The sequence below is a fragment of the Sorex fumeus genome, unplaced genomic scaffold (assembly GCF_029834395.1).
Source record: "Sorex fumeus unplaced genomic scaffold, SorFum_2.1 ptg000098l, whole genome shotgun sequence".
Classification (NCBI taxonomy): domain Eukaryota; kingdom Metazoa; phylum Chordata; class Mammalia; order Eulipotyphla; family Soricidae; genus Sorex; species Sorex fumeus.
Window position 1 is genome coordinate 6,645,200 of NW_026606155.1, and position 16,108 is coordinate 6,661,307.

The 16,108-nt window shown below is 36.9% G+C and overlaps 1 protein-coding gene across 1 annotated transcript in view; it reads left to right on the forward strand.

Annotated features, from left to right (window-relative positions):
- EML5 (EMAP like 5) overlaps positions 1-16,108 on the forward strand; it is a 172,546-nt gene that overhangs the window by 42,599 nt on the left and 113,839 nt on the right. The window contains exons 4-7 of the mRNA XM_056133752.1: positions 582-650; positions 3,806-3,991; positions 7,587-7,722; positions 8,878-9,079. Of these exons, the coding sequence (XP_055989727.1) occupies positions 582-650; positions 3,806-3,991; positions 7,587-7,722; positions 8,878-9,079 (593 nt within the window). The remainder of the gene's footprint in view (positions 1-581; positions 651-3,805; positions 3,992-7,586; positions 7,723-8,877; positions 9,080-16,108) is intronic.

Consider the following 16,108-nt stretch of genomic DNA (forward strand, 5'->3'; position numbering starts at 1 on the left):
TAATATTTTTTGACCTTAGAATTTTTGCTTTGAAATAAAAATGTTTGAGTCCAATATGTGAGTACTATGTAATACAAAACAACATAGAAGTGTTCTCTATTTCTAATTATATGTATTAAGTCTATGTTCTGTTTAGTCTCTTTCCTTTTTAGAAAGTGCAGTCACCTGTCTTCATGCCCTGACTCTGTTGAGAGATTGCAACTTTTGAACCAAAAAAAATTATTGAAAATAAAGGGACAGGAATATGAATCGTTGGTAGAGTGACTCATGTCTCATATGTGTGAAGCACTGGACTTGATCCCTAGCACTACAAAAACAAACAAACAAATAAATAAACAAATATACAGTTGTTACTTTCCATTCTACTAGTTGCTTCATAAAGTTCATAGGAACAATAGGTTTTTCCCTTATTATTTTCATAGCTGTTTTATTTCTTATATTTTAAAGAGTATTATTCTGATTATTTTTGATAGACATAATTTTATGCTAGGTAAAGCATTAGGGCTGTTAATCTTTTAGACAAGAGTATTACATGATTCTGAAAAATAACTGTTTTAACCATGGCCCTTATTTGTTTACAGATATTTGATATTTCTTGGGATTTGTACCAGCCAAATAAACTTGTCAGCTGTGGTGTAAAGCATATAAAGGTACTAGAAAAGTCTTGTTTTATAACAGTCCTATTTACTTATTCTCCACAGCTAAGCATATACCATATTATTTACAATTTCATATAGTTTTAAGATTTTGACCAAACTTAAGTTTTACAATGTCAGTGTTTTTGTGCTCATATATTCAGTCTAATATTTTTATTATATAGTTACTATGTTTCGGGTATCATAAGGGGTATAGATATGAATTGAGAATTAATAAAATATTTGCTTCCATAAAGGAATTTATAGAAATAGCTTTATGTGTTCATCTTGTTCCTTCATGTTTCAATCATAAGATAAAATATCAGAGTAGGAAACTCGATGAACTTAGTGAGAACATGGAAAGAGTGACTCTCTACATGATAGTTGGAACTGGGATCAATCATCTCTCTGAGTTCACATTTTTTCTTTTAACATGCGCACTTCCATCCACGTTTTCTCCTAAGCTTCTTTAACTTTAGCTGCATTTTTTTTTTCTTTTTGGTATTATGGTACTACTTTGACAGGTGATTCGTGTTGCCTCTTCAATTTGAAAAACATACTTAACAGTATGTCTCCTGTTGTTTATTTGGGTGTTGGAGAGGGAAGCATGCACAGCGGTGCTTAGGGCAACAGCGAGTCTTCTATTTAAGGTTTAAGACACATAGTATAAGCGCTGTAACGTTAGAAGTCTTTAATCTTGTTCATCAAGTATGTACTGGATACAGTGGTTAATGCGTTATTTAAAAATCAATTAATAAGGGAATCTTACTGCTTTTCTTGATTGCAAATAAAGCTAAAGTGATGTTTCCCAAAGTGGGTGTCACTGTCCCTTCGGGTTTCTGAAACAATGGGAGTGGAGCATTAGCCGCTGGTGCATTTAGAGTATGCTTTTTTGTTGTTATTTGCTTGTTTGCTAAAAGAAGATGAATTTCCAGGGAGTGCTAAGTAGTTTTGTTTCTGTAAAGGGGGCAGTATGCAGATAAGTTTGGGAACCTCTTCACTAAAGGTATAATATCAGATTTTAAAAAACCAACAAAGAGGCCTGAGCTATAGTGCAGCTGGTAGGCACTTGCCTTGCATGTGGCTGACCGGGTTTCAGTTCTTGGCATCCCATATTGAATTGAATTCCACCAGAATTGAATCTTGAGTGTAGAGCCAGGAGTAAACCCTGAATATTGCCAAATAAAAAAAAACTCATCTTCGCAATTATTTTTGCTGAGTGGAAATTCTCTTTTGGTAGAGGCAGTGAATAGTAGTATATAATTCTTTTTGCAGGCAGTATGTGAGGAAATCTAGTCCCAGAAATAATCTAGACCTGTTCCAGCCAGTACAGTAGCACCTCGCTATGTGTAACTATTTAGATCAATTTAAATTAAATTATTTTAACATCACGGTAATCACACTGGCAGTCCTATCTGAATGTATAACTGCCACAAATTCTGTAGTTGCTGCTCTGCTGTACAACATCTGTTATCACAGAAAGTTCTTTTGGGCAGCACTGGTCTGGATTCTAAGGTAATGGTTCTTAACTCTCACTGAGCATAAAAATCACTGGGTACCTGGGTTTTACTCTGGAGAGATGGTCTCAGTTTATCTCTGTAGGAGCCCAGTCATACCATTTTTATAATTTCTCCCTGATGATTCTACCATGCAGTGAATCCCCTATCTAAAAGAAAACAATAGATTGAAGTTGGAGTTTACTGAAAGAAAAAGAACCAGCTCCTGTTTTTGAGGGGAAGTGGAGCACATCTGGCTGTGCTCAGGGCTTATTCCTGACTCTGTGCTCAGTGATAATTCCTGGCAGTGCTCAGGGGACCATAAAGGATACCGGAGATCAAACCTGGGTCTGTCACATGCAAGGCAAGGCCCTGCCCACTTGTACTATCACTCCAGCCCCAGAATCAGCTCCTCTTATCCATAGAAATTCATGGATTTGAGGGACCTTGCATATGGTCAACCCAGGTTCAAGCCCTGGTATCCCATATGATTCCCCAGCTCCACCAGGAATGATTGCTGAGCACAGAGCCAGGAATAAACCCTGAACACAGCGGGGTGTGGCTCCAAAACAACGACAAATTCATGGAGTTTTTGAGATGTAAAAATTACTAAGTTTTATTTACTAAAACCTTCATCCCTTATTTTAATGAATGAACACCATCGTTTTCAGTTCTTTAAAGCTTCAGATTGTATAATAAGACCTGTGAGTCTTATTATGACTAACTATGACTTTAAGGATAAGCTAAGATTTTTACACAATATCAACAGATTTATTATTTTAAATGGCAGTTGACTTATGAGACTGAATTTATACTTTGGATCAAATTTCTTTATATGGAGAAATATTTGAAGTAGTTCTCCATAACGGAACTACTTCAAATCCTTGTCCTATCCCATATTTTAAATTTTTTTTATTTTAATGTAGGAATATTGCTCCCTATTCAGCCATTGATTAGGCTGATTGAATTGGGCATGAACTCCACCAATCCCATATTTTATTTTCCCTAAAAACTACTCTTTTGTTTTATTTTTATTTTTAATTTTTAATTTAATTTTCATTTCATTTTATTTTTTTATCTTTTATTTTTATTTTCCCTGAAAACTATATTTACCTCAATCCACATAAAAGAACAATCTTTCATATCTCATGAAGATTTATTTTTGACTCCCCTATATTTCTCCAAAAATGAATAATCATTCAAATGTACTGCTAAGCTTTGCTAGTAAGGGAATTGCTCATCTTTGAAAATATTCATCATAGCAATATGTTACTTTATTTTTTTATCCTTACTGCCTCCATCAGTTTGAATTCTTGGTTTGGTCCTTTTTCTTATGAATGGTGTCTTCATTATCATTGCCTATCTGTTCCAAACATTTTAATATAAATTTTGTGTAGTGTAGACTTTTTCAGAGATATAAAGAAACTAAGGGAGACATAGTATCTTTTTAAAATTCAACCTTATAATTTCTACAGATAAGAATTGAAACCAGGCTTAGCTTCTGTAACATAGTTCTGGACAGCACTAGGATAAGGATGTGAACAGTGAATGCTACTAGTATAAGTGTATTTCTAAAATAATTTGTCTCTAATGCTTTAATATAGTATCATAGTATTAGAAACGTTTTACTTTATTTTATAAACCTTTTTGTAATTTATACCGTGTACCTTTTAGTTTTGGAGTTTATGTGGAAATGCTCTAACCCCAAAACGTGGGGTCTTTGGTAAGACTGGTGACCTTCAGACCATTCTTTGCCTGGCTTGTGCAAGAGATGAATTAACATATTCTGGTGCACTCAATGGGGATATATATGTTTGGAAAGGAATCAATCTTATACGAACTATACAAGGAGCCCATACAGTAAGTATATTTTAAGTACATATTAAGCACCTTTAGATCTTTTTTTATTTGTTTATTGAATCACTGTGAGATAGACCACTCCAAAGCTGTTCATGATTGGATTTCAGTCATACACTATTCCAACACCCATAGCCCCACCAGTGTACATTTCCAGCACCAGACTTTCTTTCGCTCTTGTTTCCTCCTCCTTTCAAAATCTTTTTTAAGCACCTTTAGATCTTAACTGTTTACTTAACGTGTCTTAGAACAAAAATTGCTATTATTTAGCATTCTAATGAAATTCATTTGCTTAAAAAATGTTATTCTAACTGAATTTGTATATTTAGTTTTAAGGTTTCAATGAAGAAATACTATGTAATACATAAATAAAATTTTATATTTATTAAATTAATATAATTAATATCCTGTTCAAGTAATTACAATTTGAATAAAGCTAGTGATCATATGACTAATTTGGTGGAAAATTTGGAGACAGCTCTGGGGGGAAATACAGCTTTTTAATTTAAAAAATTTATTTTAACGCCTTGATTTACCACAGTTGTTTCCAATCCCAGCACTAGTGTGACCTTCCCCCACCAACGTTCCTACTTTCCCATCCACCACCCATGCGGCTGACCTGGGTTAGCCTGTCCTCTTAGCAGCCAGAAATAAATTTGCTTCAAATTTTTTGTTACAACACAAAATAGCCTTTTGATTTTAGTATCATTGGTTCATTAAGTGAGTGGCAAATGAATTTAATTTTTGTTCTTCATGAGCTTTTCATGTAGGTAAGTTATCAGAATGGGGGGAAAGTCTGTAATTGAATGTTTTTTGATCTGGACTTTTTTTTGGGTCATACCCGGCAATGCACAGGGGTTATTCCTGGCTTTGCACTCAGGAATTACTGCTGGCAGTGCTCAGGGGACCCTATGGGATGCTGGGAATCGAACCCAGGTCAGCCACATGCAAGGCAAAAGTACAAGGCAAACCCGCTGAACTATCGCTTCAGCCCCTGATCTGGACTTTTTAACATTTGGATCCCTCACATATGAAGGAGCTAGGGAACAGAGTTGTCACATTATACATAGTGAGACATCATGTAGAAAAGTCCCAGATGTAGTAAAGAACCACCTAAGGGGCCAGAGTGATAGTGGGTAGGACATTTGCTTTGCAGGCAACTGACCTGGGCTCAATCCCCAGCACCACTGATGGCCCCAGAGCCCCTCTAGGAATGATCCCTGAGGGTAGAGCTAGTACACCCTGAGCACAGCTGGGTGTAATCCAAAAACAAAAACAAACAAAAAACACTTAGAAGGACTTGATTTTAGCAAAAATAAATAAGTGAAATAAAAATTTTAAGGTAAGGTAAAGGTAAAGGCCCTCCCGTTGATCGTCGATTTGCTCGAGCGGGCCCAGTAACGTCTCCATTGGAGACTTTGTTGTTACTGTGTCTGGCATATCGAGTAGGGCTGGAGCGATAGCACAGCGGGTAGGGCGTTCGCCTATTTTAATTGAATCACTGTGAGATACACAATTACAAACTTATGATTGGGTTTCAGCCATATAATGTTCCAACACCTGTCCCTTCACCAGTGTATATTTCCAGTTTCACTTTTGTCTCCCACCTGCCTGCCTCTGTGGTCTCTCTCTCTCTCTCTTTCTGTTTGTCTCTCTCCTCTCCTCTGTCTCTTTGTCTCTTTCTGTTTGTTTCTCTTTGTGTTTTTCTCTCTCTCCTCTCCTCTATCTATATCTCTCTGTCTCTGTCTCTCGGTCTGTTTCTGTCTCTGTGTCTGTGTCTGTCTGTCTGTCTGTCTGTCGCTCTTCCTTCTTACCCTCCCCCACACCCCGACTCCTTTTGGGCATTATGGTTTGCAATACAGGTACTGAAAGGTTATCTTCTTTCAGGACTCAGTTCTTGTCCAGAGTGATTGTTTCCAACTATCATTGTCATAGTGGTCCTTTCTCTATCCTAACTGCCCTCCGCTTCCAAAACACTTGTGGCAGGCTTCCAACCTAAGCAAAATTCTTAAAGATCAGATATACCAGACTCTTTTTCACAAAGGTTGTGAAATTTCCTATTTCTTTTCATATTCTTCAGTGTAGAATGTGTCCACTGTTTTAAATGTTTACTGGTCTTCTGGTTGAAAATAGTAACTTCTTTTTAATTTTATGAAATTCTGATATTGATCAGATTTTTTTTTTTGCTTTTTGGGTCACACCTGGTGGTGCACAGGGGTTACTCCTGGTTCTGCACTCAGGAATTACCCCTGGTGGTGCTCAGGGGACCATATGGGATGCTGGGAATCGAACGTGGGTTGGCTGTGTGCAAGGCAAACGCCCTACCTGCTGTACTATTGCTCCAGTCCCTTGATCAGATGTTTGAATTTTAAAAATAATTTCTGTTGCCCTTTTAATTGTTATAGATATTTTCCTTTTATCATTCAGTAGTCTATTAGAAATATTAGCATTTTCATATATATTGTAAATACACTTTATATATTATATATTATAAGTATTTCCCCAATCTGTTTTTGCTTATAAAATCTATTGGCATATGAAAATTTTTAATTCTTTTCCTCTAGGGTCTGGGGACTTGCACTGTAGAGTCCTCTGAGCGCTACTAAGGATAGCCCTGGTGGGCCCTGTATCACTGTATCACTGTCCTCCCATTGTTTATCGATTTGCTCAAGCGGGCCCAGTAACATTGTGAGACGTGTTACTGTGTTTGGCATATCGAATACGTCATGGGTAGCTTGCCAGGCTTTGCTGTGTGGGCAAGATACTCTTGGTAACTTGCCAGGCACTCTGAGAGGGGCGGAGGAATCAAACTTGGGTTGGCCATGTTGGCTGCATGCAAGGCAAACACCCTACCAGCTGTACTATTACTCCAGCCCTGGTGGACCCTAAGCATCACCAAACATGTCCCTGGTGTTGTTCCCAGCAAGAAGGTGCCAGAGTATTGGACCCCCACCTCAGACCCATTCCACCCAGCTGACCCTTCCCCCACAGCCCTTCAGCACCACCACATGTGATACCAACTAAAATAAATTGGGGGCGGGGCACTTCTGAGCACTTGCCAAGGATGTGGTGACATTTGGGCCCAGTAGTGCTGAAGATCACCAGAAACCCATTTGGTAGTGCTCAAGGGCAAAGTAGTGCCATGGACCAAACCAGGGTCAGACACATAGAAAAATGACCTCCTAAATCTTGTGCTATTGCCCCAGTTTTTTTTTATAGCATGTGATATAATAAGAAAAACCTCTCAGAACCCAAAGTTGCATAAATGTTATTCTGACTTTTCTAATATATTCCATTTTATGTTTACATTGAGAAATTCAAGCATATCTAATTCACTTTTATTAGTTAGTGTATGATTTTATTTTTTAGAGCTGCTAGAGATCAAACTCATGGTCTCCTACATGCGGGGGCATCTCCAGCCCCTAATTTTTTTAAATTTATGCCCATGTCATTAAATACTAGGTTGGTGATTTTTTTTTATTTCTGCATTTTTGTTTTTTTCTGATTTATTTTTGTTACATCAAAATATTTTAAAGTATGTTTCTACTTTGATATTGTAAGATTTCTTTTAAGTATATATTGTTTATTTCTTCTTTAGGCAGGAATATTTAGCATGAATGCTTGTGAAGAAGGCTTTGCTACTGGTGGGAGAGATGGCTGTATTCGTCTTTGGGATTTAACTTTTAAGCCAATTACTGTGATTGATCTCAGGGAAACAGATCAGGGATATAAAGGTAAGGCCAAAAGATGTGTCTCATTACTAGGCAAACTCTAAATGTGCCAGTGTTTATTTTAGTAATTATATCTTGTAAATGAGACTTATATTTGTCCCTTTATACTGTATATATTTCATTGAAATCCTGTTATAGGGAGAAATTTTGACTAAAAAGAGTCTAAGTTTACTGTTGATAGGAATTCTTTTATATGACTACCGACCATTTTATAATCAAACCTACAGAAAAATGTGAAAGCAGTTACTTACAAATGTTTTACTATTAGAATGCTAAATAAATGTTTACCAAATTGTTAAAAATAAAGTGTGTTAAAAATGTTTATAGGCATGTTTTTTTCTTTATTCTAATCCATCACAATAAGATTTTTTAAATAGATGTACCTAAACAATCTTTCACTATAATATATATTATTTACTAGTACTTTTTTATTATACAAGTAGAGTTACAAATTTTGTGGGTCTATATTTAAGCTATATTTAATTGATGTGTTCTTGGGCTAGATATTTGACCTCAGCTATACAATGGGGTGAATAAAACTATCTAATTTTATTCATATAAAGGTAGAATAAAACTGACTGGCCCCCCACCAACACTGAGTATGGTCTAAAAATAAAAAGTACATCAGTGAAGTAAGTATAAAACATTTAGAAACATGACTGATACACATCTGTTAATTTGTAGTTGTTTTGTTTGTTTTATCAATTGCCATTATATTTTAAATTTCACAAAATATTTGCCCTTTTCTGGTGTATGTAGGGTTGAAGGAAGTGGTGAGGTTGGGGGGTCTCCCAAGCAGGGCTCCTGGTGCCCAGGAGCCACTCTCAGCGATTCTCAGCCAAACCGTGCAAGCCTGAAAGTTCTGCTTCAGTCATGCAGACTGCCGTGAGACTGGCTGAGGGGATGGGTCAGATTATTACTGGAGTTGTCTAGAAAGGAGGGTCTCATTTGAAAGATAAGTAGAGGTTTGGTACATGGAAAGAGAACTATTCCATTTAGAAAACAGTAGAGATAATTGAAGAAAATGTGTGTTAGAGAGTATGTGCACTCTCTAATATGAAGAGCATGTGTATTATTTCACCTTAAATCTAAAGTATAAAAAGAACAAAAGTTAATTTTAGGCATATCAGAATCTCATTACAGTTTACTTTTTACTAGGTTTATCTGTGAGGAGTGTTTGTTGGCGAGGTGACCACATTCTAGTGGGAACACAGGACAGCGAAATTTTTGAAATTGTGGTGCATGAACGAAATAAACCTTTCCTGATTATGCAAGGGCATTGTGAAGGTGAACTTTGGGCACTTGCCATTCATCCTACTAAACCCTTGGCGGTGACTGGAAGTGATGATCGTTCAGTAAGGTAAGGCATCATAATGTAATTTTATAGGCTAGAATTTGTCTTTAGATAGACATAGACATAGAAAAATATTAAAACACTTATATTTGGGCTGGAGCAATAGCACAACAGGTAGGTCGTTTACCTTGCACGCAGCCGACCCAGGTTCTATTCCTCCGCCCCTCTTGGAGAGCGTGGCAAACTACCAAGAGTATCCTGCCCTTATGGGAAAGCCTGGCAAGCTTTCCGTGGTGTATTCAATATACCAAAAACAGTAACAACAAGTCTCACAATGGAGACAGTACTGGTGCCCGCTTGAACAAATCGATGAACAACGGGAGGACAGTGCTACAGTGCTACTTATATTTAACTTGTATTCAGTTGTAGTATAACAAAGGAACAGAATAATTCAGTGCTTAACGTTAATAGAATTAAAAACTACTTAAAAGGGAGCCAGAGCAAAAGTACAGCTGGTACGGTGCTTTGTGCATGTGACAAACGCAAGTTTGATCCCTGACATCCCACATGGTCCCTAAGCCCTGTCAGGAGTGATCCCTGAGCACAGAGCCAGGAGTAAGTCTTGAGCACTGCTCAGTATAACATGAAAACAAAACAAAATAAGAAAAACTATTAATTAATTTAAAAAAATTAAAGAAAAAATTAAAGAAAAACTATACTTTTTAAAAACTTTTATTAGTGAAACACCATGAGATACAGTTGTAGACTTATAAATTTTTATGCTTGGGTTTCAATTATACAATGATCACGTACCCATCCCTCCACCAGTGCCCATTTTCCACCACCCTGGATCCCAGTATCCCTGCCACTTCCCAGTCCCCCCGTCCCACCCTGCCTCTGTGGCAGGGCATTCCCTTTTGTTCTCTCTCTCCTAGAAAAACCATCCTTACAAGATTTTTTCTCTTAAAAATGTAAGTTGGCTCTGGTGACTGCAGTTAAATATATGCTATATGAAAGTGTGAAACTATTTCCTGGATTTTATAACATTGTAAGCCAGTAGTAAAATTTAAAAGTTTGCCTCACAAAGATCATTCAGTTGAAGTTTCTGTCCTGTGATTGACAATACTATAAATCAGGGTGCCTAAAATTTTTTTTTTTAGTGTTTAATAAAGTGGGTTAGGGATGTGGCTGAATAGTAGAGCTCATGCTTTGCATATGTCATCTGTTGTACTAAAATAATAATAAAAATGATGGTAATACAACTTAATTACTACCAGATAAGTACTGATTTGTGTGTGTGATATGCTATCAGTGCCATTTATTAATTGTGCTTCTCAATTTTATGAGAAAAGGGAGACCATAGCTCTGTACCCTATGGAAACTTGCAGTGGGTTATATTTTACTCATAGTTTTGTGATTTGCTCAGAACTATTTATAACTCTTTACATTTTAGGAGACCTGGTATTGCCAGTGCCTGATAGATGTTGAAAAGATAATTTGCTTTTTAAGAAGCAATTTCTTGTACTTCTGTTTATGTTATTGATGAGCAAGTTATTTGGAAAGAACTCTTATTTAAAAGTTAAACATACTGGTTAAAATATAAATCATCGTTAAAATGTTCAAAAAGTCAGAGATGCACCTTAGCAGTCAAGCACTCACTTGGCAAGTGTTAGGCCCTATTTAATCCCTGTCATCAAACACATTTAAAAATTATAATAGTAATGTATAAATAGAAAATGTTTTTTCATAACTAGTCAAATTAGTATGAAACTGTTCAAATATTTTGGTTTTGGTTTGGTTTTGGGGACTTGCCTTGTTGTGCTCAGGACTTATTCCAGGTGGCACTCAGGACCAAATGGGTTGCCAGAGATCAAACCAAGGTTGACCTCATGTAAGGCAAGTGCCTTACATGTACCATTTCTCTGGCCCCCTGTTCAACCAAATTGTTTATATGGGAAAGGTGGGGAGCAGGGTGAGAGAATAAAGGAAACTTAGGAGCAACAGCAGGCCAAAGCTATTTTATTTTCTTCTGTGGACACTTTTTTAGTGAATAAACCTGAGCTCTGCATATATACCTTTCTCCTGGTGCAGAAGTATGAAAAGCAAAGATCGGGGATCACCCAAGAAATGTAGTAGAATACATACACTGTTTGAACTATCAATTATGCTCTGAAAAATATATTCCGTGCAAATCAGTTTGGGAATAGATAGCTTGCTTGTTGTTGTTTTGAATGGAAGAATGGAGTGTTTGATTATACAACCATGAATATCAAAAGAAAATAGACCTTTGGAAAATTCATATTTTTATTTTATTAATTTTTGGATAATTTTATTAATTTTTCCTGTGTTAAAATGAATTGTTATCTTTAGAAGGAAGGCCAGATATCAATATCTGTTTTGTGGACCCACACATTTGGTAGTATTCTATTCTAAGACAAGTAGAATTTCACCAAGTTACTGAAAAGCACAATAATGCTGTCAATTCTTATTTATATAAGTATGACTAATAATCATGTTTCCCTGAGTTTAAGATATTTCAGGATGTTTATTTAAAGTAGACTTTTATGAGACCCACCCCCAAAGACAGTAGAAACAAGGGCCAGTCCACCGTTGGAAACCTGCCTCATGTGCTGGGGGTGAGGGCAGCTGGGATAGAGAAGGAAACACTATGACAATGAAGATTAGAGGGATTGCTCTGGATGGAGAGGTGTGCTGAAAGTAGGTAAAGAACCAAACATAATAGCCTCTCAGTATCTGTATTGCAGCCATAATGCCCCAAAGTAGAGAGAGAGTAAGAGGAAAAGTGCCTGCCACAGAGACAGGCTGAGGTGGGGGGCAGTGGTGACAGAAGGGATATGGGGAATATTTATGGTGGGAAATTTACACTGGTGGAGGGATAGGTGTTGGAACATTGTATGACTGAAACCTGATCATGAAAGTGTTGTAACTGTGTACCTCTCATGGTGATTCAATATAAAACTTTTACACCCAATCCCAAGAAAACTGGACTTAATAGGTCTAGGGTGGGGTCTAAATTTTACATTTCTTTATAAAAAATTGACGTAACATTGCATTATAACAGTATTTATATTTCAATTGTGTATTTTTTAAATCAGTGTGTGTATACAGCATTAAATTTACCAATAAGTTTTGTCTTTTCACCATATAGTTGTACCATCAGTAACCACTAATTTAATCGAACCATTTTTGTGCTTTCTCATCTGACTTATTTCTGACTACATTACCCTGTAGTTAGAAATGTTGTTGCAAATGGCAATTAATTTTTAAATAGCTGATTAATACTCAATGTATGTACACACATGTATATCTGTATAGAGATATATCACATTTTAATATGTTCATAAATGGGAATTTAGATTGTTTCTAATACTTACTGTAAAATATGTTGCAATAAACTGGGGGTACACATCAAAATTTTTTTGATAAATACCAAGAAGTGAGATAACTGAATCATATGGTTCTTCTTTACTTTTATTCATTTTTTATTTATTTTATTTTATTTTTGCTTTTTGGGTCACACCTGGCAGTGCACAGGGGTTACTCCTGGCTCTGCACTAAGGAGTTACTCCGGGCAGTGCTCAGGGGACCATATGGAATGCTGGGAATCGAACCCGGATCGGTTGCGTGCAAGGCAAACACCCTACCCACTGTGCTATCTCTCCAGCCCCTCTTTTTTACTTTTTTGAGTGACTGCCATACTGTTTTCCATTGGTCGAACCATTCCCAGCAGTGTGCAAGATCTCCTGCCCCTGTACCTCCTCTCCAACGTGTAGTGTGTTTATCCTCTTGAATAACTGCCGTTCTCACAGCGTCTGGTGATACCTCATTGTAGTTTAGATTTGCATTTCCCTGAGAATTAAAGATGATAAAGATCTCCTGCTGATTTTTCAGTTGGGTTGTTTGTGGTTTTTTGTTGTTGAGATTTATGAGTTCTTTATTTTGGATAACTCTGTCAAATGTATGATGTGCAGACATCTTTGATTCAATCATCTGGTTTTGGTGCACATTTTTTTCACTGCAGAAGCTTGTTTCAAGTTTTGATAAAGTAGAAAATGAATACAGTAGCTTGATGTTATTTAAACAGTATCCTTTGTTTTCCAAATAGCTTTACATAGCTTAAGTTTCACACATAAGGTCTGCTTGATAGTTTTAGACCCAGTTCATTGAGAAACAGTACCAAATATGTAGCCTAAGCTAGTTTCCAAAGCTGTTTAGTGTTAGTAGCTAAAGGCAGTTCCAGTTCAGAAAGATTCCGTCTTGGCTCTTTGATCAAAATCACATAATAAAAATGTTCCACTGTTATACATTCAAGCTGCTGTGCAGTAAGACAAAATCAAAATTTTTCTGCTTTTTACGGTGATAATCTCACAGAGCTGAAACTGAGCAAATGAACAAATCCACAAGAACAAATAGCTGAAACTGAGTAAACGAACAAATCCACAAGAACAAATGAAGTTTGCCATTCAGAGTATTATTTTAAAAACCTGTAGAGCTTTTTGTTGTTGTTTATGTGTTTGTCTTTGAAAAATACTTGCTAAAAATAGTATGGCAATGAACAATCACAGATTTTTAAACACCTCACATATTCTCAAGCTTTGTAAACTTGTCTGAGTCATTCTTACATATTTTTACATATTTTTAAAGTCTGATTCCAACTTTGCATTGCACTGGATTTGTACTTTCTTGATGTCTAAAAGTTTTCTACCCCAAGGCTAATTCATCCCTATTATTCATAGAAATGAATACTTCATCACTTAAAATAAAAACTGAGTAGTATAAGGAACAGCTGTTGACTCATCAAGATTCAAGGGAAGGGGGCTGGAGCAATAGCACAGCGGGTAGGGCGATTGCCGTGCTCGTGGCAAACACGGGTTCGATTCCCAACATTCCATATGGTCCCCCAAGCACCGCCAGGAGTAATTCCTAAGTGAAGAGCCAGAAGTAATCCCTTTGCATCACCGGGTGTGACCAAAAAAGCAAAAAATAGATTCAAGGAAAGGGTGCTCAAAATTATTTGCCTTGCTTTTAAATGAGCTGCCAGTATGGTACCAAAACCCTTAACTCTTTGAGCAGCTATTCTCATTGAAAGATTTAATCTTAAATTTATTTTCTCTGAAAATGCTCTACATCGTTAATCATTAGGGAGATGCTGATCAAAACAACAATGAGATATCATTTCACACCACAGAGACTGGCCCACATCCAAAAGAACAAAAGCAACCGGTGTTGGCACGGATGCGGCGAGAAAGGGACCCTCCTTCATTGCTGGTGGGAAAACCGACTGGTTCAGCCCTTTTGGAAAACAGTATGGACGATTCTCCAAAAATTAGAAATTGAGCTCCCATTTGACTCAGCAATACCACTCCTGGGAATATATCCCAGAGGCAAAAAAGTATAGTCGAAGTGACATCTGCACTTGTTTGTTCATTGCAGCACTGTTTACAATAGCCAGAATCTGGAAAAAACCTGAATGCCCAAGAACAGATGACTGGTTAAAGAAACTTTGGTACATCTACACAGTAGAGTACTATGTAGCTGTTAGAAAAGATGAAGTCATGAAATTTATACGCAAGTGGTACTACATGGAAAGTATCATGCTAAGCGAAATGAGTCAGAAAGAAAGGAACAGATATAGAAAGATTGCATTCATCTGGGGAACATAAAGTAACAAAATAGGAGACTAACACCCAAGAGTGGCTGAGATTAGTACCAGGAGGTTAACTGCATGGCTTGGAGGCCAGCCGCACATGCTAGGGGAAAAGGCAGCTCAGATTAGAGAAGGGAGTACCAAATAAAGGGTGTTGGGAGGATCCTCCCAGGATGGGAGATGCATGCTGAGAGTAGACTTTAGACCGAACATGATTGCCACTCAGTGCCTCTTTTGCAAACCACAGCATCCAAAAGGAGAGAGAGAACAAAGGGGGATGTCCTGCCACAGAGCCAGGGTAGGTGGGGGGATGGGGGGTGGGAGGGATACTGGGATCCATGGTGGTGGAGAATGGGCACTGGTGGAGGGATGGGTATTCGATCATTGTATAACTGAAACCCAAGCACAGAAATTTGTAAATCTACAACTGTACCTCATGGTGTTTCACTAATAAAAATCTAGAAATATATAAAAGTTCTATTAAGTGTTTTGTTAAAAAAAACCAAAAACTTATTTTCTCTGGACATTTCTTTAGCTGCTGCAATCCAAAATTAATCCATTACCAATAAATTGCTTTTCTTGTTTGACTAGTAAACAAGCCATTTAAACTTAGTTTTGGTGAAACCTCATATTTTGTTTTTTAAATTTGTAAGAAATTTTGCTGTGATGAGGTACTTTGTTTTAAATTTTCTAAGTATTGCTTTCCTGTGACACAAAACTATGATGAGAATTAGAGAAATAGTATGGTGTATAAGTTGTTTGCCTTGCACACACACACACACACACACACACACACACACACACGGAGGAGTACTTGATTAGGTAATGTTAATATTATTTGTATTACTTTAGAATACCTGTAAGACTAATAGACACAGTGCTTCAACACTCAATTAAATAACAATATAATCTCTACTGTGCCTTTAAAATGCAGTGTTCAAAACTTCACTTTCCTTTTATTGCTTTGACAATAATGGATATATACTAGAAATAGGACATGGAATCTTTCCATCAGATAAACATGTAGTACTCAAAAAAATCTGTCAAATTACAACCTTGTCACTGAAATTTGCAGTGTTTTGTGAACATCATATTCCTTCTCTTTTTCAGTAACTCAGTAATTCAGGTCTGTGTCTGTAGTGTGAAAGCAGCTAGAGATAACATACATACAAACGGGACTGTTTTCATGGAACTTTTTGGTGGATATTGAAGTTTTGATTTTCTTTTATTTTCTCCTGTCTTATTTAACTTGTTAGTGTGAAGGTTAGGGCTTGATCCCCAGCACTGAAAAAAAAAAGGTGAGGGCAGAGTGGCCAGGGAGAGAAGGCAAGAGAATGAATAAATACCAAAGAATGAATCTGTTACCTTAAAAACTTATATGAAAAAATAGGCTGTGGATCCAGTTTGACTAACAGGCTATGGTTTTC